General features: G+C 43.6%; 1 protein-coding gene across 1 annotated transcript in view; it reads right to left on the reverse strand.

Moving 5' to 3' along the window:
* The window catches only part of MYO18B (myosin XVIIIB), a 1,784,667-nt gene that overhangs the window by 1,299,667 nt on the left and 457,731 nt on the right, over nucleotides 1–27,269 (reverse strand). The window contains exon 16 of the mRNA XM_069620271.1: nucleotides 18,581–18,661. Coding sequence (XP_069476372.1) covers nucleotides 18,581–18,661 — 81 coding nt within the window. The remainder of the gene's footprint in view (nucleotides 1–18,580; nucleotides 18,662–27,269) is intronic.

A 27,269-nucleotide genomic window follows, 5' to 3' on the forward strand; every position in this document is an offset into this window, starting at 1 on the left:
TTGCATAACGCGCCAACTTGCCTGCAGCACACAATGCTTTGCTTACTAACAAAATGGACATGGGGCCAGATTCATGGAATTATCTGTGCAGAAAATAGGGTACTTGCAGGTGCAAATGCATGCAAGCACGTCTTTGGTGATTCATGGAATTGAATGTGCGGTACTTTTCTTGGACTTGCGCGGAGTTCCTGCTGGCTCAGCATGTCTCTGCGAGCCATCGAGGGCCATGCGCAAGACTCCAAGAAAAGCATGGGCGTGGCTTACGCAGAGGGCTGGGAAGTGGGTGGAACAACAAAAATGGGGAACAACTTGCAAAAAAGTGGGCCTTCCGGGGGATGGCCTACAGGCAGTCCCTCGCACACCCACAATTGAACCTGACATATTCATGGATTTGATTGCGCAACCTCTCGGCTGGGAAATGGCCACGCAAGTCCTTCACCCAATCCACCACCCAAAGGCAGTGTACACAATCAGGGTTCCAATGTAACTTAGGGGTGCGCATAAGCAGTGTAGCTGGGTGCAGGAATGTATTACAGGGGTTTCCACACAGATTTCCAGAGTTATTGCTGAGTTGCGATATTGTATATTCATGTCGTCGTGGTGCCGGATACAGTTACGTGGACCCTGCACAAGGTCCCTGAGTCGCAGGCCTGCTTACGGGGGAACCCACGCACTGTTTGAAGGCTGAGTGTATTCACGACCAGGGGAGTGTGCAAAGGTAGCTGTTCTGGCTGTTTATGCTTTGGGTGTGGGAGTGTCAGACGCGTCTTGGGTGCGACTTGCGAATATGGTTACTTTGCACTGTAAATTCCATGAATATGTGGGGCACACGTTTTCCTTTCTGTGCACAGGTATGCGCAATGTCCTTGTCGGCGTGCGGCCCTTGCAGTATTTCTGCACACATTTCCATGAATCGGGCCCCATGTCCCTATTTCCTTCCTTCCTATATGTATATATCCTCTAGAAGAAAAAAGCTATCAATTATGAATATAGTCGATGTGCATTATTAATGTTATAGCCCTCACTCTGACCTTGATTTTAGGTCCGTTGTGCGGATGGAATCTCAAGGCCTGAAAGACTTATCGCCCGTTTGTGTCATTTGCCATACATTTAACAAAGGCACAACTTTAAAGACCACGCTGGAAATAGCAACAGAAAATATACTTTTAGCAGATAAAATGCATATTTGAAACAGTGCAGCTGTTTTCTCATTCTCTCCTAGTCAAAAGAAAATATATATTAGCATTCGATGAAAAGAAAACTATCAAGAAATTAGCGATGGCGCACCTGTGACCCGTGTGTGGCCTGTCAAATTCATTAGAGATTCACTCAGTTTTGAGCCTAACACTAGGATTGATCCTGATTTGCAATTTATTCTGGGTTCACAAGGTATGGCATCAGCCCTGATGACCACCATCACTACACAGAGGTCATGTCAATGCCTTTGTTTTTTAATAGACACGTTCGTCACACACTCTCCACAGCCCCCCAAAGGCAAAACCATAAAGTTTCATGCTACGGAAGCACCGTGTACCTGTTGTTCAAACAATTGTGGTCAATAGTTTAATGCATTTATATATTTGGCTTTAACTGACGTAGTGAGTTGAAAGCCTGAGTCTGACTTTCCATATTTGAAACTATGATCTGGCGCCAGTGGTGTAGGTGATCTGTACCATGAAGTGATTGGCCCACCCTCTTGTATCCATCGCCAGATGTTCACCATCACATGCTGGAGAGGAGAGGAATGTTTTGCAGACCTTTGCTGCTGTGTTGTTCAAAAGTTGTTTTAAAAGAACGCAGTCTTAGTAACGCACAACAGCTGGCAAGTATGACAACAAAACAACATCAGGTGAAGGCTCTTTCCTCTATTTTTTACATTATAATCACCTATTACTGAGTATTCCAGGGATGGCAAATCAATCCACATTTAGGATTAAAGAGCCCCATCTATCATTGGTAAGATGTCTCTTGTCTCACTGCATAATTCTACTTTTTTATACATGCAGATGACAGTTGCACACCCTACACTTTAACACGCAGAGCACCGTGCAATACAAGCAATCGCCGTGTGCACCCTAAGAAAAATGACAACAACTACATATACAAACTCATACACAAGCAGGCTGTTCTAAATGGGAATGATTTTAAATGTCTTTTAAAACATCTGTGTGCAGATTCATATAGTTTGTGCTCATTGTGAAATATATCCAATCTAATTTTGTGTGTTCAAAAAATGACAACCGCACGAAAAAAAAACAAGATACATTTGTGGTATTAGTACATGTCGTTGGGTAATGTATGTAGAACTCAAGTTGTGCCGTCTCAACTCTGACTTTTAAGTTAACAAATAGCATCATGGTAAATAAACCCACACATTTAGAACGTGTTTTCAAATCCAGAACAGCATGCCCTCCTCAGGTAAGACCATGAGTGATGGGCTTGGTTTTAGCAGAATTGTTTAAACACAGATGTGCTTGAAGTTCTGATATCCTCATAGCCCCATTAGTAATATTGTCCTACAAGGCAGCACACTGGATCACTACTTAAACCACATTTTTCATCGGCGTATTCAATGTCACTAATTTCTGCATGGCATGCATTCAAAAACTGCAGATTTTTCCATAGTTGTGTTACTGTCACATCAAACAACAATTTGTATGGAAGAGATATACATTTGTTATGTTATGTAAATGTGTCTTATACTGCGCACCGTTACCAATGGGTGGTCTGCAGGCACGCACGCGGCTCTGCAAGAAAGGGGGCAGGGTGAGTTAGTGAAGGAAGCGTGATAGGATAGATCCAGAACCAGGTGAAACTGGTGTCTGTGTGTGTTGGCTTGCTGATGAGTTGATTGCGTGCACTGGCTTGTTGTATCCATAAGGGTAAGGCAGAGTGTCTGGGTTGTTTGGTGTATGTGAATGTTTGTTTTGTTGAGTGTGTGTTTGTGTGTTTCATGTGTAGTTTGGCTGGTACTGTGATCATGTGCACAGACTTGTTGCTTCTGTAAGGGGAAGGTCCATTGTCTGGGTTGATTGTTGTATGTGCGTGTTTGTTATTCTGGGTGTGTGTTTTGTGCGTTTCATGTGTAGTTTGGCTGGCAGTTATGGCGTGCACACTGGCTTGTTGTATCCATAAGGCTAGGGTCCAGTGTCTGTGATTGTTTGTTGTATGCGAGTGTTGGTCATGTTGGGTGTGTGTTTCTGTGTAGCACGTAGGGTGTGTTTAGTACCTGTGAGGTATGTTATAGGGGAGCAAGAGCAGGATAGTTAGTCTATTGCCTGCTCTCAAAGTACTTCCAAGTATGTCCTCAAAGCTTATCCAGCTGCAAATCAATGGTACCCTCCAATTGTTCTAAGTGCAATACATTGGCCACCCCTACAGCCCTTCCAAGCTTGACACACTAGCCACTCCCTCGAATTCCATTTACCACAAAGAGCCCTAAACACACATTGTCCTGTAGTGTGTGCCTTGAAAACTCAGAGTTGGTATTTTGTTTGTTGCTTTCAGGTTTGGATCAATAAATGGGGGCCTTTTTTTAGTATCGTTTATATTTCAGTTTTAATTTGTCTGTGGAGAGTGAGACGTGGTTGTGAGGAGTGTTAAAAACAAACTCTTACATACCCTAAAGTACTCATACCAAACAACATCCTTAACACACATCAGATTAGTACATGTCTGCAATTAGGCCATGAACTGACCACCAAACTATTTAAGACATAACTCATACAACATTCCTCCCCTCCACATTGGGTTACTCTGCTCACTACAGCTCCCTGAAATTGTACATGGTTTTAGCATTTTCCCCAAAGATACCTCAGATGCTACTAGCTTCAATACATTTTCCTGTGAATATAGACAAACCACCAGATTGTGCTGTGCTTTGAAGATTCCTAACTAGGTTCAAGGTTCAGCAAATGCAAATAAAATGCATGTCGCAGAAAAGCATGACCATTTTTATTAGAATGCATTATTAACATGCAAGATACTTGAAGAGAACAATCAGGAGCTACAGTTACAAGATGAATGTTTTGCTTTATTTTCTCAGTAAAAGGAAAATAGTTCATCAGAACATCAAATGTAGAAACAGGCCCACCAGCAGATCCACACCTTAGCTTACCTCACTCCATCTGTCTCTCTAGGAACACTCATGTTCACACCTTTACTCCAACAAGCAACGAACAAGCAAGGGAAGAGCAGTTGACTGAGTAAATGTCAATCTGAAGGCTTTGTGTGATCAGAGCAGGTCTTGTACAGTCACCCTAGATGTGCCCATTACAATTCACTGGATGGGTTTCTAGATAAAAAGCATGCCTTTCACAAGCATGCTGGTTCGAGAATTCAGTGAATGCAAGTTTTAGAGCACATTGTTTAGGTACAGACAAAGGGTTTACATTTACTTATATACAAATAGCTTCAGGACACTGCCACCTGAGACTGTGCTACAAACATGCCACGGCTCAGTGTGGCGTGCTGGAATGAGGAGTTGAAGACAGAGGTAGTGTTTCAATGTGCTTTTATTTAAGGAAAGAAGAAAACACCTACCTTTCCCTAGTTCTAAAGGGTAATCCCTACCTAACCAAGAATAAATGAGATGCTCATCATAAGGCTGCAAGTCCAAATAAATATCCATCCTCTGTCCAAAAAACTCCTCTACTCCACCCCTACCGCTATTCAACAGAAATAAACCTAAATAGTATCAGGAGAATGACTCCCTTCTCATGGTTCTGCAGGGCTCAGCCCTAGAGGCAATGTTCAATGCAATTACTGAGATGAGGGATATCACTCCCCAGACTTGCTTCACATGCCCCCACTCCCCTACCGGCTCTCCCGTATCTACCATTACCTTCACCTTGGTCGGATCACATCACTGGTTCTGTCTGGGGTTTCGGCCCTTGGCGTTCCCAGCCATCGCTTGCTCAGCTTCACTCTTCTCTCTCTGCAGTCCCGCTGTATCTCTGTGGGTATTCCGACCATTCGGTATTGGTGTAGTTGTGGTACCACCAGATCCCCCTCCTCAATGTAACGCCACAGTCTCCCAGATTTTAGCTTCCAGTTCAACTTGCTCTTGCCCGGCCATAAAAGGACTCTTCTGGACTGGAGCCGGCATCCTCCCAGTGTCTGGGTTGCTCCAGTAATCCCTCCTCTTCTTTCCCGGTTTGAATCTCCCAGTTTGACCTGACTTTGCCCCTGTTGCTCCCTTTAGGGAGTCCTGCTTTGCTATAGTCCATCATTGGGCTTAATTTAGTACTCCTCCTGCCTCCTTAGGGCCATTTCATTCCAGTATCTAGAGGCAATCTTTGCTTTAGTTCAATTCTTCTTCTTGAAGAAAATGTGCCAGGAGAATGACTCCCTTCTCCTCGCTCCACAAGTTCAACCTTCTCTTGGCAGTCGTTTACAAACTTTGACTTTAGCTTCTGATTCAACAAATGCAACCCAGGAGAATGACTCCCTTCTCCTGGTTCCGTGACTCAAAGTGTTTTTCTATCTGGTTTTCTATACAGTTCTTATGAGCCCTTCCACTTCCTTCCAGGCTTCTCTGGAGGATCTTTCGAATGTACCACACTCTTTATCTCTAACCTTGACAATCTTGCCCCACTTACTGAAATAAGGCACACTACTCCGAAGGCTCTATTCATTTTGGTTACTGTTGCAACAGTTATTGAAATCAAGGAGATTCCGCCCAAGGCATTCTTCTCAACTGTTTTTATCCTTAATGCAGTTACTGGGTTGAGGGAGATCATTCACAAGGCTTTCTTCACAACTCTTATTGAGATGAGGGAGTTCACTCCTAAGGCGTTCTTCACAATTCTAATTCTCAGTGGGCTTACTGAGATGGGGGAGATTACTCCTGAGGGTCTCTTCACAATTCTCATTCTTAATGTGATTACTCTCAAGACTTGCTTCACAATTGTCATTCTCAATGCAATTACCGAGACAAGAGAGATCCCTCCTGAGGCTTGCATCAAATGCCCCAACTCCTCTACCGGGTCTCCCGTAGCTGCTGTTATCTTTACTTTGGTCGGAGCACATCATTGGTTCTTTCTGGGGTGTCAGGCTTTAGTGTTCCCAGCCAATGCTTTTTTGACTTTGCTATTCTCTCTCTGCAGGCGGCGTTCCAGGCATTCAGTATTGTTGTCGTTGTGGGACCACTCGGTCCACCTCCACGAGGTTACATCACTATCTCCCGAATTCCAGCTTCCAGCTCAGCTTGCTCTTGCTCGGCCACAGAAGGACTCTTATGGTCTGTGGCCGGCATCCTCTCAGTGTCTGGGTTGCTTCTGTAACATCACATCTTCTGTCCCAGTTCAAATCTCCTGGGCTAGTCAGGCTTTGCACCTGTTGCTGCCTCTGGTGAGTCCTCCTTTGCTCTTGTTTGGCTAGGACTTCTCCATTGGAGTGCCATGGTCCGCCGTCAGGCTTAATTGAGTACTCCTCCTGCCTCCTTAGGGCCACCTTGAGTGTCTGAATGACTCTGTGAATGTTTTTCCTCTTTGCAGCTCTTCATAGTACAAATACTGTTTAGACTGAGTATTCAACTTAAAGGTATGTAATCTTACAGGAAGAAGAGTAGGAGTATCACAATAGTACACAGTAGTTCTGTCAGCTTGAACCTCGAAAGTTCTTAAGGGTTTCATAGTTTTTAGGTCAAGAGGATTAGGGAGTTTCATCATGGAACGGGAGTCCTTATACTCATACAGGGAGTCTCTGCCTGTGAGGTCTTGCTGCTTGCTACCACCCCTAAGGGACTATTGCATAGTAGCCTCACCTCCATAGCCACTACGGGAAGGGCTCCCTCTTGGGGAGAAGTGATGTGATCCCATGAATCATCACACCAATTATTTATTTAGAAACATGCTACTTTGTCTCAGCCTTATGACACCTCAAAGTACAGGAGTGGCAAAGGAAATATGGAAAGCTTATTAGAACCCTGTCTTGTTGATCAGTAAGAGGGTGATAAGGCAAAGCTGGTTAATATTAAGTTATTTTTTAAGTGGTTTTGAGCTGTAGGGGACCACTAACCAGCCAACGTTACATTTATGTATTGCAAACATGACAAACAAGAGCATCAGCGCACTATACAGTACAAATATCTACAATATTCAAAGTTCACAAAAAAACACACAACATACCAAATACTAGTAAAGCAAATTAAATAAAGACCAAATTTATTCTCTAAAATTCCATTAAGTAAGATACCTGTAGTCTCATAAAATCTCAGCAAAGCAGCCATCCACAAACAGGTTTTTAAAATCCCATATTACTCTGTGAGCTTCTGGAGAAGTTTGGAATGTAAATTGCATTTAGGACTACCGATCTGCACAATACTGGCAAATGCAGACCGAGTAGGGCTCTTTAACCTACAGCAGTGTCCAGACCTACATCACATTTAATGAGCAAAATGAAAGAGGTGTGTTAGGAAATATTTTTGTTTTTGCAACTATACCATCTACTTCAATCTACTTCCCATCTGGCTCCTCTGCCACTTCCTCCCTCCACATCGGCCCCTCTGCAACTTCCTCTGGATACTCCTCTCTCCTGTACCCCTCCCTGGAAATCTTTTAAAAGTGGCAACCTGGTCCATGTAGCTATGTTCTCACTCTCACTGAGACATGGTTCAAGGAAGGCTCTATCATGAGTTTTGACGCTTCCTCCCCAAGGGCTACAAGATCCTCTCTGAGCCCAGGACTAACAGGCCGGGAGGCTGAGTGACCCTGAACTTTCCTGAGTGGATCCCTGCCCGTATCATCCCCACTCAGATCTATTCCTCCTGTGAATGTCTGGTAAGTAGGCTCTCTATCTCTTCTGGCCTCTCTCTGACGTGCTGAATGGGCTGACCTCACTTCCTCTCTCCTTTCCTCTTCCTCTCAGCTTCTCCTGCTTGGGGGCTCAATATCCACCTGGACTCCCCATCGTCTGGGCTCTTCCTCAACGTATGAGACTCTCTCTCTCTCTCTCCATCCTACCCTCTGGTCTGACACACCTATCCAGTCCCACCCTTGATGTTCTCATCTCTTCAGACACCCCTCTCTTGAATTCTAAAGCCTGCCGCCAATTGTAACTCTGGGTTTAAATCAGACTTGGCTGCTCTGAAAAGCAAGTGCAGAGTAGCTGAGCAGAAGTGGGGAGTTCCGGGCGCACCTCTGACAAACTGGCCTGTTGCCTGCTCCAAAACCAATACAGACTCTCCATCTTCTCTAAAAAGAGTGCCCATATTGAAGCCTGTACCAATGCAGCCTCTAATAACATGGCCACACTTTTTAGAATCTGCAAGGAGCCGGGCAATCCTACTGCAGTCTCCAACTCTTGTACTGCCACGCAGGCCCTCTGATTGGCTCTGGCTTCTCACTTTACCACTAAAATCCAGGACATCCTGTCCGCACTCTCATCTGCTTCTTTTCACTCTCCCTCTACCTCTCTCAGGCCCACCTTGGCCATCCCCTCCTTTCCTACTCACCTCCCTCTCACCTATAATACCTGATGATGTTTCTAGACAAGTCTGGTCTATGAAAGTATCATCCAAACAGGTGACCCCCTGCTCCTCCAGAACCATTAAGGACCGCATTGTTTCTCTCGCTCCAGCCTTGGCTGATTTCTGTAATCACTCTTTCGCCACTGGATCTTCTCGCTCTCTTCTTAAGCACTCCCTTGTGCACCTGCTACTAAAAAAGTGTATGCAGTGATTATGTGTGTTCACAAAATAACTAATCCAATTACAACAAATCCAAAATAACTAATTCCAAAAATAACACATTTGGGGAAAAACTAAAAATGGTGTTGGGAGTGGGAATAGTGGTTTTAGGGTTGGGGGAAAAAATATTAGGAACAAAAAAGTTATTTTGGAATTAGTTATTTTGGTATTAGTTAAAAATGGATTAGTTATTTTGTGATTCCATGAAATCACATGTAACCATTAGAAAAGCGTTGTGCCGACCCCTCTTGTCCGGCTAACTATTGCTCAATCTCTATTGCCCTGTTCCTGGGCAAACTCCTAAAGAAGCTAACCTCCACACTGAATCTGTTGGTTGTCTCCATGGCCATCAGTCTGGCTCCAGAGCAGCCAGAGGGACAGGAACTGCTCTCCTGAACACCTCTGACTTTCTTCCTCTCAGATGACCCTTCCAGGTCCAGCTTGGGCCCTTTCTCTCCATCACCTCTCTTGCCACATGTGGTGTTCCCCAGGGCTCTATCCTCTCATCCTGGCTCTTCAATGTCTATCTGGCCCTTGTGGCCCTCCTGATCTCTATCATTTTGTTTAACTTTCAGTGGTATGCGGATGGCACACAGCTCTCTTTCAGGCTACCCTCAGCCTCCTCCCCCGCCTTGCTCATTCCTGACTCTCTATCCGCTATTCAGGCATGGTGCACCTCCAACAATCTCTGCCTTAATGCCAGTAAGACATAGATCCTCCTCATTGGGACCTCTGCTCCTGCTTTTCTTCCCTTTCTATGGCTGCTGTCCTTGGGCCCTCACCCTCCTTTGAGGCTAAACAGCTTGGGGTCATCTTTGACTCCACTCTCTCCTTCTTCCCTCACATCACGGACCTTGCCATGAAGGCCAACTTCCAGCTGCACCTCCTCGGAAGTATTCTCCCTTTCCTCACCTTCCTTCAGAATCTCACTGTCTCCAGAGCCCTGGTTTTCTCTAGGCCGGACTACTACAAAAGCTTCCTTCTCAATCTGCCTAACTCTGTTCTTCACCCTCTACAACTTATCCAGAACAGGGCCGCAAACTTATCCATGCCCTCGAGTCCAGGGACTGCATCTCTCTGCCCCTGAAATCCCTCCCCTGGCTCCCGGTGGCTGCAAGGAACAGGTTCAAGACCCTCTTCATCATCCGCAAGGTTTTTTTGGGGATGTGACCCTCACTATCTTCAACTCTCTCTTCCTAAATACCTTTCTGCTACAGCCCTCCGCTCCTCCACCTCTAATGCTATGCAGGCAGGTCAGTAATTTCTCCAAGCAGCGAGTGGGGGAAGGTCTCTCTCTTCTGCAGGAGCCTCCCTCTGGAATGGCCTCCATGCCTCTCTCCGGCCTTGAGCCAAATCTCCTTAAATACCGGAACCTCCTCAAGACCCTCCTTTTGTCCTCTTCTTTCGCTCCTTCTCTCCACTGCAAACCTACCTTTGCTCCTGCTCCTCCTACTCTGCTGACTGGCTGCTTGGTGCCCCCTGAGTCTTACAGGGCACCATGCCCACCCGGATCAGTCCTCCTGATCTTGCCGTCTGTCCCAACTTGCACTGCAAACTGGCCTACAGTGCACAGCCTGGCTCAGATTGCACCCTGTTGTCCCAGCCTCCCTCGCACCTAACTCAGAGCCTGCTGCCCTGGTTGACTTCTGCCTGCACTCTCCCCCCTGCACTTTGCATTGTGCACTTGCATGATCTGAATGTCACAAGGCCTATTAAGATCGTTTGTTCCCCTTCCTTGCCTTGGTGTTCCTTGAAATATTTGTGTATAGGTATATAATAAATAACAATTCAATCAATCAATCAATTCCCTTGGACCCACAGCACATCTACTATTTGGCAATCTTGGCCTTATATTAGGGAGTTATGCCCTTTCAAAATCCATTTAATTGGGGGGTATTTGTCAACCCTTATATCTATAAGTATAAGTGGAACCTGTCTTTGTTTAAGTCTACTGTAGCACCACTTCCACTTTTAATGGGACTAATGTAGGGAAACCTTGATTTCCCATTCATCCTGACCTCTAAGTATGTTCCACTACGATGCGAAAAGGGAGTAGCAGCACATATATTGTTTTTAATTACATGTGCTTACAATTTAAGTCTCATGGAGATACTGTGATTATCTCTGGGCCACATGTCCAGCAATGTAGCCAGGTTAACATCACACTGCACTATTCATCTTACAGAGGGTTCATATTGTGGGGTAAATGACCGTCCATGTTAGTCCTAACTGTAAACTACCTTGATCTAATGTCAAGGCAAACTAAAGACGAGAGGCCTAAAACCTTAACACAGCGAAAAGGCCTGGTAAATGAACATATGGGTCTTGCTGAAGATGATACAAAGAACAGTGTATTAAGACAAGCATCTGTTTGTCTGCGGTTAAAAAAGTAGGCTGGAAAGTAAAATCAGATTGCAAATTGAAAAGGCACATAACAGTGTTGGCTGAGAGACTAAAGCACCATTTTTCATTGAAACTGCCACATATCAAAATGCTGTGTACACCGGAATTTAAGGGAGACTGGACCTCACATGTGAAAGTTGAAGTCAAGTAATATTGTTCATCCAAAGGGACTAAGGCCCACCTTCCAACATAGAAGCGCACATTGTGGTAAATGGAAATGCACATTATGAGTGACCAACATAAACTGCAGGAGCCCTTCTCTTAAAGTTTGCGACATTCATACAAATTGCTGTGTGGAAATTAGGGTACTGAAATTGTGTTTTGCAACTGTAAATGGACATGTGGAGAAAAGTGTTCAGTTGCCAAAATGAACATATTATAAGGAAGGCTTCATGCCTAAAGAAAAATATTGTGACAAGCAAAGTACAGCATTCTGGTCAGTGGGGCTAACTTGGAGATAAAAAACAAACTTCCCCCATTGCCAGATCTATGAGGCCTTGTTGCCTCTGAAAGCTCATTTCTTTGATTGGCAAATTGCCTAGCCAGAGAGTAACAGGAATTTACTTAGGAGTTGCATAAACAGAGGCTGCAATCGAGTGAAGCTGAACTCTGAAAAATACCCCAAATTGAGGAAATGTTGTGGACAGAGTCTTGGTTTCAGTGGTGGGTGGTTTTCCTTTAATGTGTCTTTAATGTGAATAGACCATCTGGCCTGGGATATAAAATCTTTTCAGCCTGCTGCAGTCCACCATTTGTCTTCACAGAGAGAGACTGATCATTTTATTGCAGGCTAAACTAACAATAAGGCAGCAGGTGTCTGGGCCACTTGTCTTCAGAGAAGTAAAACCTACATGGAGAAACGGGGGTGTGGATTTGAATTTTGCCATTAGTTTAAATGCACTTGATTGTTCATTTTATCAGCAATGATAAGTCGCACTGAGTTCATTCATATGACATTTTAAAGTTAAGTTCAAGGCAATTTTGTTGCATTCAAATTTATCCACATGAGACTTATGGAATTTCCATAGCAATCTAAATGTGTTTCTGCTGCCCCAATCATTTTCTGAATCAAGCTGATGGGTCATAAAATTAGATATCAGGAGATTAAATGTCATGTTCCTAACTACTATACTTTTTGTGTAATAGGCAAATAATTAGAGTCTGCCGCTGCAACGTGGTACCAACACAGCTGGCATGATTAGCTGAAGCGGAACATATATAGTTTGCCATAGGTATTTGTAAAATGAAAGGTTTTGTCTCATTGGACTTTTTGGGTAAATCTGGACATGGAAAAAGGGCATTTTAATTGGGAGCTGCAATATTTCTGTTCCAGACACCTGAACCAATCCTTACAGAGGGGCTGGACTTGGGGGATGGACAGAAATGTAAATGTCCAATCCTGGTTGCAAGATCATAAGTTAGCACCTCCTAATGTTTATTTTCCATAGGAGGGGCTTAGAAAAATAAAAAGGTCTTGCACTAGGGAAGAGGGGACAGCTGCCTAAAAATAATCACCAAAGGAGGCCTGCTGAAACATCATGCGGGTGGAAATATTGAAAGAGGGCTGGGGAGACCAGAAAACAGAGGCTGTGATTATTCCCTGGAGTCTTAGAGGGAGGTTTGCTGTGGGATACCATTGACTAAACTGATGGCCAAAATCCTGTTTTATTTCCCAAAATCGAAGCCCTGCTCTGTCTCCATGACTCCCAAGGCCAGAAATTTCCAAAATTATGCAGTTTGTCAAACAAAATATCAGTGTGAGGATGTATTTAATTAACCTATTCCTTTTCATTAGTGAGTTCCCTTCCATTAGTGGGTGCGGGGAAACTTGTGTAGACCTTAGCATATTTGACTGTCCATTAACTTAATTAAATCCCAAATATATGGACGCAGGGGGGAGGTTGGAAGAATTTGAAATGTTCTCTTAGCAGGAATACTGTTAGAACCGCCTAAAGTAATTGGGGTGTCCTTGCCACAAAATGAAAGTGACGATTGTCCCCATTTTACTGTCAAACTTCCCCAACACAGGACTTTAAGTGAAGGGGGTCCTGAATACCATATTCATAACTGTCCACCGTCCCCAACGCGGCCTTTAAGTGAAGGCGGGTCTGAAAAACGAAAACAATAACTGTCCCCAATTTCTTACCCTGGCATTGGTGCTGTAAGTAACTGATTGTCTGGTTTTCGGGTTGGGGCAGAAAAAGTCTGTTATCAGGGTTAAATTGAATAAAGCCTCTGATTAAAAAAGCAGACTGTATACTAAAAGTGTGTTGATGTAAGAATAGTTAAGCATTGCTGAGAGTGAAGTGCCAATCTAAATTCATTTTTATATGTGATCAAGTTGAACCAAACTGCTAGCCTTTTTAAGCATGCAGAACAGTGGAAAATGCACAGCAGCACTACATATGTAAATAGATTTTGCTCATTGACCATTGCTGATTATTTTTCAAATTGTAATCCGCATAAAGCAAAGCGTGCAACTTGTCATGTTGCCAGGTTCTGATGGGCTACGTGTGGTTAAAAAGTGAATCCCAGGCTAAGTGTTTTTGAAAAAACAGGTGGAGAGGTTAAGGGATTGTGATTTGTGTTCTCCAAACCAACCTGGGTTATCCATTTATGAAAACAAATAAGTTTATTTGTGTGCCACAAAGAAGCTGTTGGGTGTCACTGTTAGTGCATAATTTATTGAACCTATACTTTAAATAAATATACTTTCTTTTTGCACAGTGGCCTGGTTCTTGTCTCATTGTTGGCAGAGGGGGAGGGGTCAACAGGGCTCTATGTGAGTCTTAAGAGGGACGCAGTTGGATCCTGAATTAAGGATACATTGTGGGCTCTCGCAAGAAGGAACTCCATAGGTTGAGTGTGTTCTCCTGATATACATTACAATATTACGTTGCATAAAGATTTGCTTTGTTTTTGTGTGAGAACATGCAAGATGTATACATTTTTGTCATGAAAGACCTGAAGGTGCTCTTTAAAGGACAATTAACAAGTAACTTATCGCTCCACTCAACTCTATATCTCCCCCCTCCAAAGCTGCTACCCAACCCTAGTTATCACTAGTGTAGAACAGGAACCAAAAGTTTCAACTAGAAGCCCCAACCCTATCCTGCCTATATGTTGGGAACTAGAGATAGTGACGAAGGTGACACCTGTAATGATGCCATTAACATGAGCAGCCTTTGAAGCAGTGTATCAGTTGAGAAAGCCATTCTTTATGTATCCACGAAGAGCTGACAGCCTCTTAGGAAAGATCCCTGTAGAGTGGGAGAAGGTGAATAAAAGAGCATACTGGTGACATCACATGATGCAACGTGACACACTGAGAACAGATAATAGTGGAGAACGGAAAGAGAACATATGGCATCCAGTGACAAAGTAAGGAATCGGGTAACCTGTTACATGTAAAAAGAAGATTACATTACAGAGCCAGTAACGCAAGTAGACTAAGTGATAATAGAAGCTAGCTATAGGTAATATACAGACTGCAGTCAGTGCCGCCAAGGTATGTGTAAGAATAAAAAATCTGGATGTTCTGCATCATGTTTTAGCAAACTGAGATTCATAAACAGTAGCTGATGAGCAAGAAAGAATCAAGGAGGCTTGTCTGGCCCAGTGTCAAGAAGGCCAGTGCAGGTGATAAATGGTTGTCTAGTCAAAGGATACAATTAATACAAGAGATGAGCCAAGCTCCTGCAAAGGTGCAGCTGAGAGCCAATGAGTGCCAAGTTCTATTAGTTTTAATACCATTTAATATTGAAAAGAAGCTCAAAGCGTGGTCAACAGTCATGTGACATGGATGGAAATAGACTTAAGCAGACTCTGCAGAGACCAGAAGATAAGGGCATGCACACACTCCCTAATATTCTCAGGAGTTGTGAAGCCTACAAGGCCATGTTCAAAGGCTAATTGAATGACAGAATGTAAGAGTGATGATAGATGTTGGGCTGATTGGGTGCGGAGGTATGGTCAAGGCCAAACCCACCTTCACATTCACCATGGCGGAATCGGTAAGGTTCCGGCGGCAACCATGGCGCTAATAGCGCCATGGTTACTGCCTGGATCGTAATGAGGCCTTATACCTCATGACCATATCCACTAGATGACACCTTTATCCATTATACATTTTAAAAACAAAGCTGTTATTCATAATACAAGAAACTGTCAAATCAGTGCTAATAATCGCTGAAAAAACATAAATTATAATTGTGTTTAATCACAACTCTTGGCAAGACCTGCCTTGCATTTGAAGTTTAGAAAGCCCAGGCATATTGGCCATTGGGGCTGAGATATGGGGCTGCTACAACTCTAATGCTTTACAAATCAGAGAGGACAATATCTTCAAACAGTATCTTGCATTGCACTGCAGTACTCCTTCCATCCCAGTGATGCTTGAGCTTGTAATTATCGGAACCATTTACTTGATGAAGTTGAAACCCCTCCTTCTTTGGCCTAAACTTTGGACTAATCTTATACTTATGCCCCTTGAAACACAATTCTTCTGTAGAGTGTGCATATCTAATAACCAATAAATAAATAAATAAATGCCCCTGAATTGAAAACATTCCAGCAGGCTGCAAGAGATGTATCAAAGGAATCAGAAGCAATGAAAGCTCCCTATTCTTACTATGTAAAAATAAATGATTACTGTGCCGTGTTTATGTTATGTTAAGGTCACTTATAAAGCGCCCGGTCGCTTGGAGGCATCATGGCACTCGAGAGGCAAGAAACCAACATCTAAACAGTGAGACAGCCATCAACCGCAGTAGTTCAAATAGATATGTTTTTAAAATTGTCCTAAAGGTCCAATGATTTGGTATCTGTTTCATAGCAGTGGGTGGTCATTCCACAGCTGAGCTGCAGCAATGTAAATGGCCCGACCTCCAATCCGAAACACGGCAGAAGTGGAGGGCACATAGTAAGCCAGCTGTAGTGGAGCGCAGGGAATGTTTAAGAAGATAGCGCACAAACCTGGCACGGAAATACTCTGCTCCCTGGTCATGCAGAGCCCGATGAATGATACATAATGCTTTAAAGCATATACACTTGGCCACTGGGAGCCAGTGAAGTGAGCGCAAAACTGGGGAAATATGGGCCCCATACAGCGCCCCGTCACAACCCATGCTGCCAGATTTTGCAGACTTTGAAGTCGATAGATCAAGCCCTTGGGCTGTGCTAAGTATAGAGAATTGTAATAATCAAGCATACTCAGCACCATATCAGCCACCACCGGCGGACGTAATGCCTCTGAGTGGAGCACCCTTTTTACAATTTTCAGCTGGAAATGCCCAGCCTGACAAACAGCTGAAACTTGGGCATCCAAGGACAGATTGGCAGACATGATCACACCCAGGTTCTTAACCTTAACCAAAGTATAGGTTGACCCCTGTATTTATGTTAGCAAGCACAACATGGTCTTAATGTTTAATAACTGGGTTTTCAAAGACAAATTGGATTATTATTTTTTAACCAAGTATTACCTGATAAAGCTTACGTGTTGCCAAGAACATTATACTGACTTCCCACCTCGAAAATATTTAAAATCTCTCTTTGTGAAATTATAGTTGCCCATTTTACCACTTGCAAAATGTACCAATCATTGGAACGGTGATTCTTTACCAGAAGGTCCATTAAGTACCCACTGGGATAATGATGAACTTCATTTTTGTTTATATACCCACTGTATCATAAACTAGGAAAAATATGGCTTAGACCACTGTTATATGCATTCGGAATAGGAGCTATAAGAGATGCTGCTTAAGAGGTCACTTTGTGCACTTCTTCATCACCTAGTATGGCCACACCCACAAAGTCCTCCTATGCAGTTGCAATGAACCACACAGATGAAGGCCATGTCAACATGAATGGTTTGAGATTTGAATAGGAAATGTAAGAGATGCTGATTTAGAGATCACTTTGTGCTCTTCTACGTCACCTAGCATGGCCATACCAACAAAGTCCTCCTATGCATGTGCAATGAACCACACAGATGAAGGCCATGTCAACATGAATGGCTTGGGATTTTGTGTTTTCAAACTTCAAGAAGGGATGTCTGTCTATGTTGTCAGCTGTGGATGCACTGCTGAAAACTTATATTATTGAACGTATTGCTTCAAACCCTGTATGAGGTAAATAAACAACACATTTAACATAGCTTATACATCACAGGACGTTCCCCAAGTAACAGTGGAATACTCTACAATGGCACATTATAGTTGCAGAAGCATCTACGAAAGTGGGATTTTTCTGGGCTGGAGGTCCATTTAAGAGCAACCTGTCAATTGGGAAGGTGGGAACAGTATCGGGACAGTACCAGATGGGTCACTATACATTAACCTTTACATAAGTAAACAATAACAATGTGTAACTAAAGGAAGATGGAGACACGTTGATGTGCCCAGAATCTTCATGTGTATGTCCAAGCAGGGTATTCATATCACGTGCATTTGTTTTTTTTGAGCTGGGGAGGGGTGCTGGTGGTTCTGTTGACCTCTCCATTAGTGGCACCAATCCATTAGGGATTCACGAGCCGAGGGCCAGGGTCAGGTTCAACTATCACAATTGTACATAGCATACACACTGTCATGGTGAGTGTGTGAGGGCTGTGAATTATGCTGCAAGTTTTGGATGGCTTGGCAATATGTAGATGACACATGCCTCGGTATATTATCATAGTCAAATTGCCCTCTCATTTTAATTATATCGAAATTGTCTTTATTATTAATTGTTTGACAAAGTGTAGAAATAGATGTTTTTATGATGTTTTTGTTCTTGCATTTTTCAATTACGTTTTATTAAAAAATGCATCCCATTCCCTCCAAATATTATTTTCATTTGCAATGCTTATTTTGGCAGCCTCTCGGCTTTCACCCAACCTACCTAAGAGGCTTCCTTATCCAGGGGTCAAGTCCTAAAAAAAGAGTGGGGGGGGGCTAATTAACATACCAATTGAATGTAGTGTCACCAGAAATTAGCATATCAAGATGCCCTCTGAAAAAAGTGGGGTGGACTTCTGAAAAAAGTGGGGGGTCTCCGTCCACCCACGTACACCCTCGACTGGAGCCCTGACCTTATTCTTTGGCACTAAGAAAAAGATGTGCAAGGAATGTCTTGGTAGTATGAGCAGAATTAAGTCCAAACAATCGGTTATATTAAACACATTTGCATCTGGAAATATTGTATTGAAAAGTCACGAGATATCACTTCTGAAGCTGTGCAAGGTACTGTACTTATACATCATTGTGCGGTTACTGCCCGTCTTCTTACACAGAATTATGCAGTGCATGCCATCAAACATTCCCTTTGAATCCCCCCGCCATGAGAAATAAATGGAATATCAGTGTGAATTATAATTGGAATAATGTATTTTTCATAATGAATACATTATGAATGGAATATTATACTCCTTGCACATATTTAATTTCTCGCATTTGGAAACCCCTAGCAACCAGATGATAATCTGTCGCAAGGTTCCGCGCCGCTTACCTGCGATGACATTTGGTCAATGACAGACACGGTTTCATCCGGAGAGAGTTCTGGAAGATCAAAAGACACTTCCACATTTTCCTGCAGAAAAATAAAGATTTTATGGAGTTAGGTGAAGTGTTATTTGCACTGGAAATATCATACAGTGCATACACAATGAATAATTACATTATTATCCATTAGTGTTGGTATGCAGTGCTAAATAGTTATCCATCCAGGGGCAGATTTGGATGGGCTCTTGTGCTATGTCAGGGGCACAGGGGGCCATCATGTCTACTGTGTCTGCAGCCCCCATAATTTGCAAAGGCACATTGTGTACCTGCCATTGTATTCTACGGAGTGCATACGCCAGAATGGGTCTACCAATTGCTACACCTGTTTGCAGCACAAGACCCACTATTTCCATCCCTGTGCATTGCAGCTGGCGACAAGAGTGGCAGGAAGCTGAAATGAGAGGTCATCCCGACCTCAAGTTCTTCTAATGCATTTCAAAAACAGATTAAAGATATCGTTCTGGGATGTTCCTACCCAGTCCCATCAAATAAGGTCTGCACAGCAGGTACTTGTTCATTCATACTCAATGCTTTCTTTCTTCGAGGGTGGTGCTTCAGTACTTATAATACCCTTCGACTCTCCTGCCAATAGCTCCACAGCCCATTGCCATGACCCATCATAACATGTTATGTTATGTTATGTTATGTTATCTTATAAGGATTTGTACAACACACTGCTGCCATTTGCGTGGTCACCAGGCACTCAGGTGATATGAAAGAGAGTGTGCGTGGGGAAGGTTATTAGGGAGAGAGCGGTAAATCTTTTTTGCAGACATCTTTGCTGCATACCGGAAGTACCCTGGGCTGTATATGCTGGTCTCTTTCTAGGTGTTCTGTATCAAGAGTGTGGAGGCATTTGTGTCCAGAAGCAAGACTTGCATGCCTGTGGTCTAGCATTCTGATCTTTGATGGCTGTTGGGAGGGTTATTCAATTGACATGTGCAAATGGCTTAGTTGGTCTGAGTTTATTTATGCAATAAATCCATTGCCGGGGGAATGATCTCCTATTATTATGCAGGCACATTGTACTGGGATACTAAACTGTTTACAAAATGGCCACCATGGGTAGGGAAAATTCGAACTACACATAGTCCTATCTACATGTCGATGGTGATCCGGGAACACTAGTGTTTCCAATGCTAGCAAGGGACTCCAAAGGAGCACCAGGTAAGTGGGGCGCAGTGGGGGAAATCTAAATTTGCGGAGAAGGCGGTGGGGTTAAGGGGATGTGTGGGAGTCCAGGGACCACTTACCTTGGACCCGCTGGGGGAATATGGCAGCGTTCAGCTCTGAGGAGGCTCAGAGCAGGGGCTTTACACTTGGTAAAGCCCTGATACTGAGCCTCCTGATTGGCTGCTGTACTAATATGTTTCAGCGTAGAGGTTATTAAGGTTAATGGGGGAAGATAAGTGAAGGGCGCACAGGGTCATTTGGAGCATGCATCTGCTGAAGCATTTTTTATGGTCTGTAGTGGAATGTGAGGGTGCTATGGCATTCCTATGAGTTGGGTTGGAGGTGGACCCGTAGTCCTTTCTGTTAATTAATTTGGTAGTTGTCTTGATCTCTGTCTTGGATTGCTGGTTAATGTACGGCATCAGTCGGTTTATGGTTGTTGTTTTTTTTATGATTAAGCATTGAAGAGCTCAATCTTTAGCATTTTCTTGACATCATGGTGGTCCTCAATTCTGCAAGTTTCCTTTGGACAAGAGATTGGACCCTGTGTTATAGAAGTCTGTACCTCTATGTCTTTCTCTAGTATAGTGCATATTTCCATGTAGTACATTGGCATTGCAACTTAGTATCTTCCTTGGTTGGGATTGGGTGATATGTGCTTGGGTGATTTTGTCTCCACTGCCCTGAAGACCTTAGTGGGCAATGCAGAATGCTTTGAAGTGTATTTTATTTAATTGGTAAAACGGTTCTGGTCACAAGTGCCATGGTGGACCTTTGGGCCATAAGGTGTACTTCATAATATACCTATAGTTTACCATCCCCATTCCCTCTCCCTGGCACTTTCCCCTCTCCCTTCCCCCTGCACTTTTATGCTGTCACACTTGCACAATCTGAATTAAACAAGGCCTAGTAAGATCGTTTGTCTCGTCCTCCCTCTGTCGTGTTGCGCCTAGAAACACTTGTGTACATGCACGTTATAAAGGCCATATAATATCATAAAATTAGCATAGCTGTAAAATAAAACTGAAGACATTACTCATTTGAAGCATTACATGCAAAGTGAATGATGCTCTTTTTTTAATTATGGACAGCTGATAATAATTAAGGGTTTCTTAAGTCCCTACGGTTCCCCATTTAGCATCAGACTGGTTTTCTTCTCTGTGTTCAGCATGTCATCAGAGGATGAAAGAAAAGCCATGAAACATGGACCCTTTATCTTGGCTTTAAGATAGAGCCCTCACTTATAAAGTGCAAACATCAAGCTCTATTCATAGTGTGTGCAATAAAGTTCTACTGCATATTGTTCATTTGTCTTCCTTTTTAATGTATCTAAAACATGCTAAAGGCACAATGGAATAAAACGAAGCAAGGGAGCTCATTTTGCTCCTCGTTGTAATTTGACAGCAGGGACCTGGTACATTTGCACTGAGCCATAGAAAAGACTGCACCACAAAATTGTTGTAATTTGCACTTAGGGGTGCCAATGTAATGGGCATAAACCATCACACGATATCATATGATATGATATGGCATTTATAACACGCCTATACACTAGTGTTTCAAGGCACGACGAGGCAGGGAGGGGGGACAAGGGAAGACAGACAACGATCAAACTAGGCCAGGTGTCATTCAGATCGCGCAAGTACATGGGGAGAGTGGAAGGGAAAGTGCAAGGGGAATGGTAGAGGGGAAAGTGCAGTCCAGGGGTAGTAGAATAACAAGATAAATAATAAGGGCCAGCTGGTGGCAAATGCAAGGTAAGTGCAGACAAGTACTGGGACGGGGGCTGTAGGGATGCAGAGACAGTCCTGCAGTGCAGGGGTTGACAAGGAGGCAGAGCAGGGGGCAAGTGGCTGGGCCAGGGACCGAGAACAGTGAGAGTGGCCCAGTGCAGATTCAATGCAGTTTCAATCAGGAATTTAGCAGGGGAGAGGGGGAGAGAAAGCAGAAGCAAAGAGGAAGGTTTTGAGGTGCTTCCGGAACCGGAGATGGTTCTCCTCAAGTTTCAGGGAGGCAGGAAGGCTGTTCCAGAGGGAGACCCCAGCCGAGGAGAGATATCTACCCCTAAATCATTGCTTGGAGAAGCGGCTGACCCTGAGGGAGTTGGAGGCGGATGAGCGAAGAGCTCGAGAAGGAAGATATTTAGGAAGAGAGAGTTGAAGGTTATTTCGGCCCCAGGCCCCAGAAGGCCTTGTGAACAATGCAGAGGGTTTTGAACTTAATCCTCGCAGCCACTGGGAGTCAGTGCAGAGATTTCAGTCCTGGAGAGATATGGTCCCTGGGCTTGAGGCCAAGTACAAGTCTTGCAGTCCTATTCTGGATGAGTTGCAGAAGGCGGAGAGTAGAGGCAGGCAGATTTAGATAGAGGCTGTTACAGTAGTCCAGCTTAGAGAGAACCAGGGCTCTGGAGACAGTGAGCTTCTGGGGAAAGGAGAGGAAAGGAAGATTACCTCTGAGGAGGTGCAGCTGGTAAAGTGACTTCTTTTAGACGTCAGAAATGTGAGGAGAGAAGGAGAGTGTGGAGTCAAAGATGACCCTGAAGTTTTTTGCTTTGCAGGTAGGAGCAGGAAGAGGGCCAAGAGAGGCCGGCCATAGAGCTGCAGGGAAGGAGGGAGTGGGTGTGCCGATGAGTAGAATCTCAGTTTTACTGGCATTAAGGCAGAGGTCCTTGGCGGCACACCACTCCTGGATAGCAGACAGACAGTCAGAGATGAGGGAGGGAGAGGAGGAGGCCGAGGATAGCCTGAAAATGAGCTGGGTATCATCTGCATAGCACTGAAAGTTGGGGTAGAGAGCGGCGATGAGGTGGGCAAGGAGTGCCAGATATTGGTTGAACAGCCAGGGAGAGAGGTTAGATCCCTGGAGGACACCACAGGTAGAGAAAAAGATGTCAGTGAGGAAGGACCCAAGTTGGACCTGGGAGGGTCGATTGGAGAGGAAAGAGGTCAGCCACACCAGAGCCTGACCAGTGATACCCAGGCTATCACAGAGACGGTTGAGCAGGATGGCATGGTTGACAGTATCAAAGGCAGAAGAGAGATCAAGCAAGATGAGAACACATGGAATGTTAGAGTCAAGGTTGGAGAGCAGGTCTTCACGGATGTTCAGGAGAGCAGTGTCCGTACTTATGGCAGCTTTGAAGCCAGACTGATGGTCATGAAGACAACCCACAGATTCAGCATGGAGATTAAGCTGGGAGATGGCCAGTTTCTTCAGGCGCTTGCACAGGAAGGGAGTGATGGAGATTGGGCGATAGTTAGCCGGGCAGGAGGGGTCGGAAGAGGGTTTCTTAAGAAGAGGGTGCACAAGGGAGTGCTTAAGGGGGGAAGGGAAGACTCCAGTGGCGAAGGAGTGATTGCAGAAGTCAGCCAGGGCAGGAGCCAGGGAGTCAATGTGGTCCTTGATAGTTTTGGAGGAACAGGGGTGAACCTGTTTCGACAAGACTTTCATAGATCGGACTTGTCTGGAAACCTTGTCAGCAGAGAAATGGGGAAAGGCAGAGAAGGAGGGAGGAGGTGATAGGAGGAGAGTGAGGACAGGATGTCCTGAGTTTTTTACAAGCATTTAAACCTTTTGCCGTTCACATTTGCACTCAGCAAGGGAAATGACGTAAACGCTGCCCGCATGCTCACATTCCAGGAAGAATTTACTTTTAATTGTAAGCGTCAGCAAGCAGCGCTAACAATTAAAAATAAACGGTGACCGACATGGCAGAATGTCAGCGTTTACAATAATTTTCTATAATTTTCTATAGAAAACGCCTGCTTTGTGCTGGTGCAAAAAGCAGGCCGTTTCCATAGGAAATCAATGGTTTCATGCAAGCATCAACATCTAATTCTTTTGTAAGGCGCAGTTGGAAATGTAACTCATGTTGCACTGCTGCCCCTCGCCTTCAAAAACAATGAAATTTGACAGTGGTGTTCTTGGAGGCGTTAAAACAGGCATAACTGTGCTACACCTGTCCTTAGCACCTCAATTTACGCTATGGGGTCTTCCAAAATGAGCTACATAATGTCATACAAGAAGAGCTGTGTTGGAAACAACACTTATATGTTCCCAATCTTTCTCTACAGTTACAAGTGTAACCACTTAGCAGGCAATTTGGAAAGCCATTGTACCCGCAACATCCTTCAAAGGTGGTGCTCGTAGGAGAAGGGTATTGTGGCAAACTGACTGATACGTAATTTTCACTACCTACGCGCGCACACACACACAGCGATTGCAGTTCATATCAATGAATTTAGCAGTAAAGTTATCAGAGACGTGTACTTTAACGGCAATGTTCACAAGTTCATTCATTTACACTTGACACTGTGTCCCCTGACCAAACGTGTCCACTGCTCCAATGGTCCAAACATGTTTGTTCAGTCATTTTAGACTATGATTCGCATTTCTGCCATGAATTTGTGAAACTTCCTTCGTGTCATTAACATTCAGGGCACTTGAAGATACTAACCCTATTGGCATTTTCACGCCTAGGCATAATCACATAATGTGTCTGGAGTGTTTCATTCACTTGACAGTCATGGAGAATGAAGGTTAGATGCTTCAATACAAAATGTAGATGAACCACTTCAACTGATATTCTGCTATTATTTTTGTTTTCCTTAGGAATCCACATTTCCTGTTGTGTTGTGTGTGTTCCTTTAAGAAAACACTATGGGCCTAATTCACAGACACGTTTTATAATGGCACACCCCCATTGGAAAACGTTCTGTGAAGCAGGCCCTATATCAGCGATCTGTATCCTGCAGCTCTGTAGATATGGTTAGACTACTGCTCCTAAGATCCCTAACCATTGATCTTGTTGAGGAGGGGTTGCAAGAATTGTAGTCGCAAACATCTGGAGAGCCACCGTTTGCAATCTGCATCACTGCATTGGTCAGCCTCCACAAGCAAGTCTGATGTTTGGTACAGCGCAATGACTTCTCTGAGGAATACCACTGGTCCTTGATTATCAAAGGAGGAACTCTAGACTGATCCATGCAAGTCTTAAGAAAACTGCATGCCTAGGAATCAGGTGTTTCTTCACACTGATACACTCTATTTGCATGCATTAGAAGCATGCATTAGAAGCATGATAATCGTAATTCCGATTGTGTCCCTTTCTATGCAGATGTTTTCAACATATCCCTCATTGTTTTGATTCAAACATAGTCAACTTATATTTTTCATCTGCTTGATCGATTATTTGAAAACAGACTTTTTTTTATATCTAAATATCTCGTCATGGTACAAAACATTTATATGAAAGAATAACCAACTCACCAAAAAGTCAAGCCATTTCTTTCACCAAAATGTCATCCTTCAATATAGGTGTGGGAATAAGGGCTTGTTTTGCGAGTTTTATCGACTAACCCATATGTTTTGCACGGTAGATATTTAAACAAAAATAGAAGGATTAGGTGCATGTTGGCCACAATTAAAGTTGGAGCTGAGAGAAAATTCAGTGAAGGATAGGTCTCCTGGTAGGCACACCCTGCAGTTGGGAAACATTGTTTGGGCACTGTTTATTATTATTATATTTTTCAATTTCCCATGGTACCATAGGTATTTTTGGGATGGTGTTGGAATGGCTGTTAAACATTTTTGCACTTCGAAATGATTATATTTACATTCCACTTCATTATCATTAAACACAGAATATTCTCATTGTTAAGAAATAGACTTGTCCAATACACATTGTTGTCCGCAAAACTATGTTCCATTTGTCAGACGCTTCCCCTAAATCTATCAGTGGCTCACATAATGCATGTTGTTGTTTTTTTCAGTTATCTGCACCCATCACTGCATGAAAGCAATGTATTCAATCAATCTGCGCCGGACCCAGGTGTATAATGCGTAGATCAGCAATGGCGGATGCTGATTGTTTTGATGGTGGCTCTATTGCAACAGTTGCCCCCCATGCCAATGGTTTCGATCAATAGTATCTGTCTCTTTCAGGTGGGGTAATGCAGGTCTAATTCATCAAATAAACTTAATCTACAAGAGTCAGAATATTAAGCCTTTGGCAGCGCCACAACGATGCAGAGGTTTCCACACCTGCGCAACATCACTCCATGTCTAAAGAATCAGATTTTAAAACAGTAAAACCTCCTTGCTTGTTAACATAAAAAATATTTCATAGAATACATTGGGCCTCATTACACGGATGGCAGTAAGGGTTTACCGGTACCAGTATTTTACCGGTACCGGTAAATCCTTACCGCCTTACTACGAGGTCCCTTTGCGGGTTGGGGAATTTAACGCCTGCTTTTTGCAGGCGTTAAAAACCAACCCACAAAGAGACCAGTGGAGCTAATTATGGTACCGCAATTTGCAAACTTTATAACAATAACATATGTAGATCACATATTTTGTGGAGCAGATGCTCTTCCAAGCCCTGTCATTGTAGGATCTAGTGTCGGCTTTTGACAGAATTTTGCCCTTTTGGGCCGGAACACAATATCTAGTTTATCCAAAAATGTGTACAACTGTGCGCATTGCATATGGGCATAAGCATGTGAAATTTCATGCTTTTGACATCATTACATATGGTATAAAACCACCATTTCTACAGTTACTTCCCAGAACATAGCAGAGAGTTCTGGCTCCTCTTAAAATGTGCAGCCAAAAATTAGGTTCAGAAGTCCAGGGTTTCCATATTTTTTTACAATTGTACACAGTAAATTATCAGTCTTTTTAGAAATATGCTTTTTGTCCATTGTGAATCAACAAAAGGCTGTCTGTCCCCACCTCCTTCTCCTTCTTGCAGCTCAGAAGCAATCCCCGGCCACTTCCTTCTGGCAGAGGCCATTTACGATCCTTCCAGATTAGCATCTCCTTGCCTTGGGGGAAGTCCATTGTGCTCTTTTCACAGCAGCCCAAGTTCCCCTCCCCTCTTAATCCTTTGGGGGAAGTCCATTATGCTCTTTCCAAAGCAGCCCAAGTTCCCCTCCCCTCTTAATCAACACAAGGGTGAGAGTTCCTGGTCTAGAGAGCAGAAGGGAGGTGCATGGTCCCTGTGGGGGAAGTTGTTTGTGGTTTGGCTTGGAGTCAGGCCTAAAATTAAATGTCATTTTGTTGCATTTTTTCTTGGTTTAAATAAACTTGTAATTTTAAAACAAGCAGCTAGAACACTGATTCCAGACTCTAAACCATGAAGTTTAAATATTTACAACCTAGGTTACTCAACCTAGGTTACTTGATCGGGTTCATAGGATGGGTCCAAAGAGGTCTGAACTGGGAGCTTGTCCCTGTGTTGTATTAGCAGCTTGTGCACTCTACCCACAAAAGGAGCAGGTATTGAGAGAGGCACACACTGCAACGCCGATAACGTATAATGGGATAGAAATTCAACTGTATCAGGATTTCTCACTTATGACTCTCCAGAAATGCCAGAACATGCAGCTAGTGCTTAAAAATCTCCAAGCATGCAGAATCAAGTACAGATGGACCTTTCCTTTTCATCTGCTTTTTTCATT

Source organism: Ambystoma mexicanum, chromosome 10 (genome assembly GCF_040938575.1).
Source record: "Ambystoma mexicanum isolate Mex_15411 chromosome 10, UKY_AmexF1_1, whole genome shotgun sequence".
NCBI lineage: Eukaryota > Metazoa > Chordata > Amphibia > Caudata > Ambystomatidae > Ambystoma > Ambystoma mexicanum.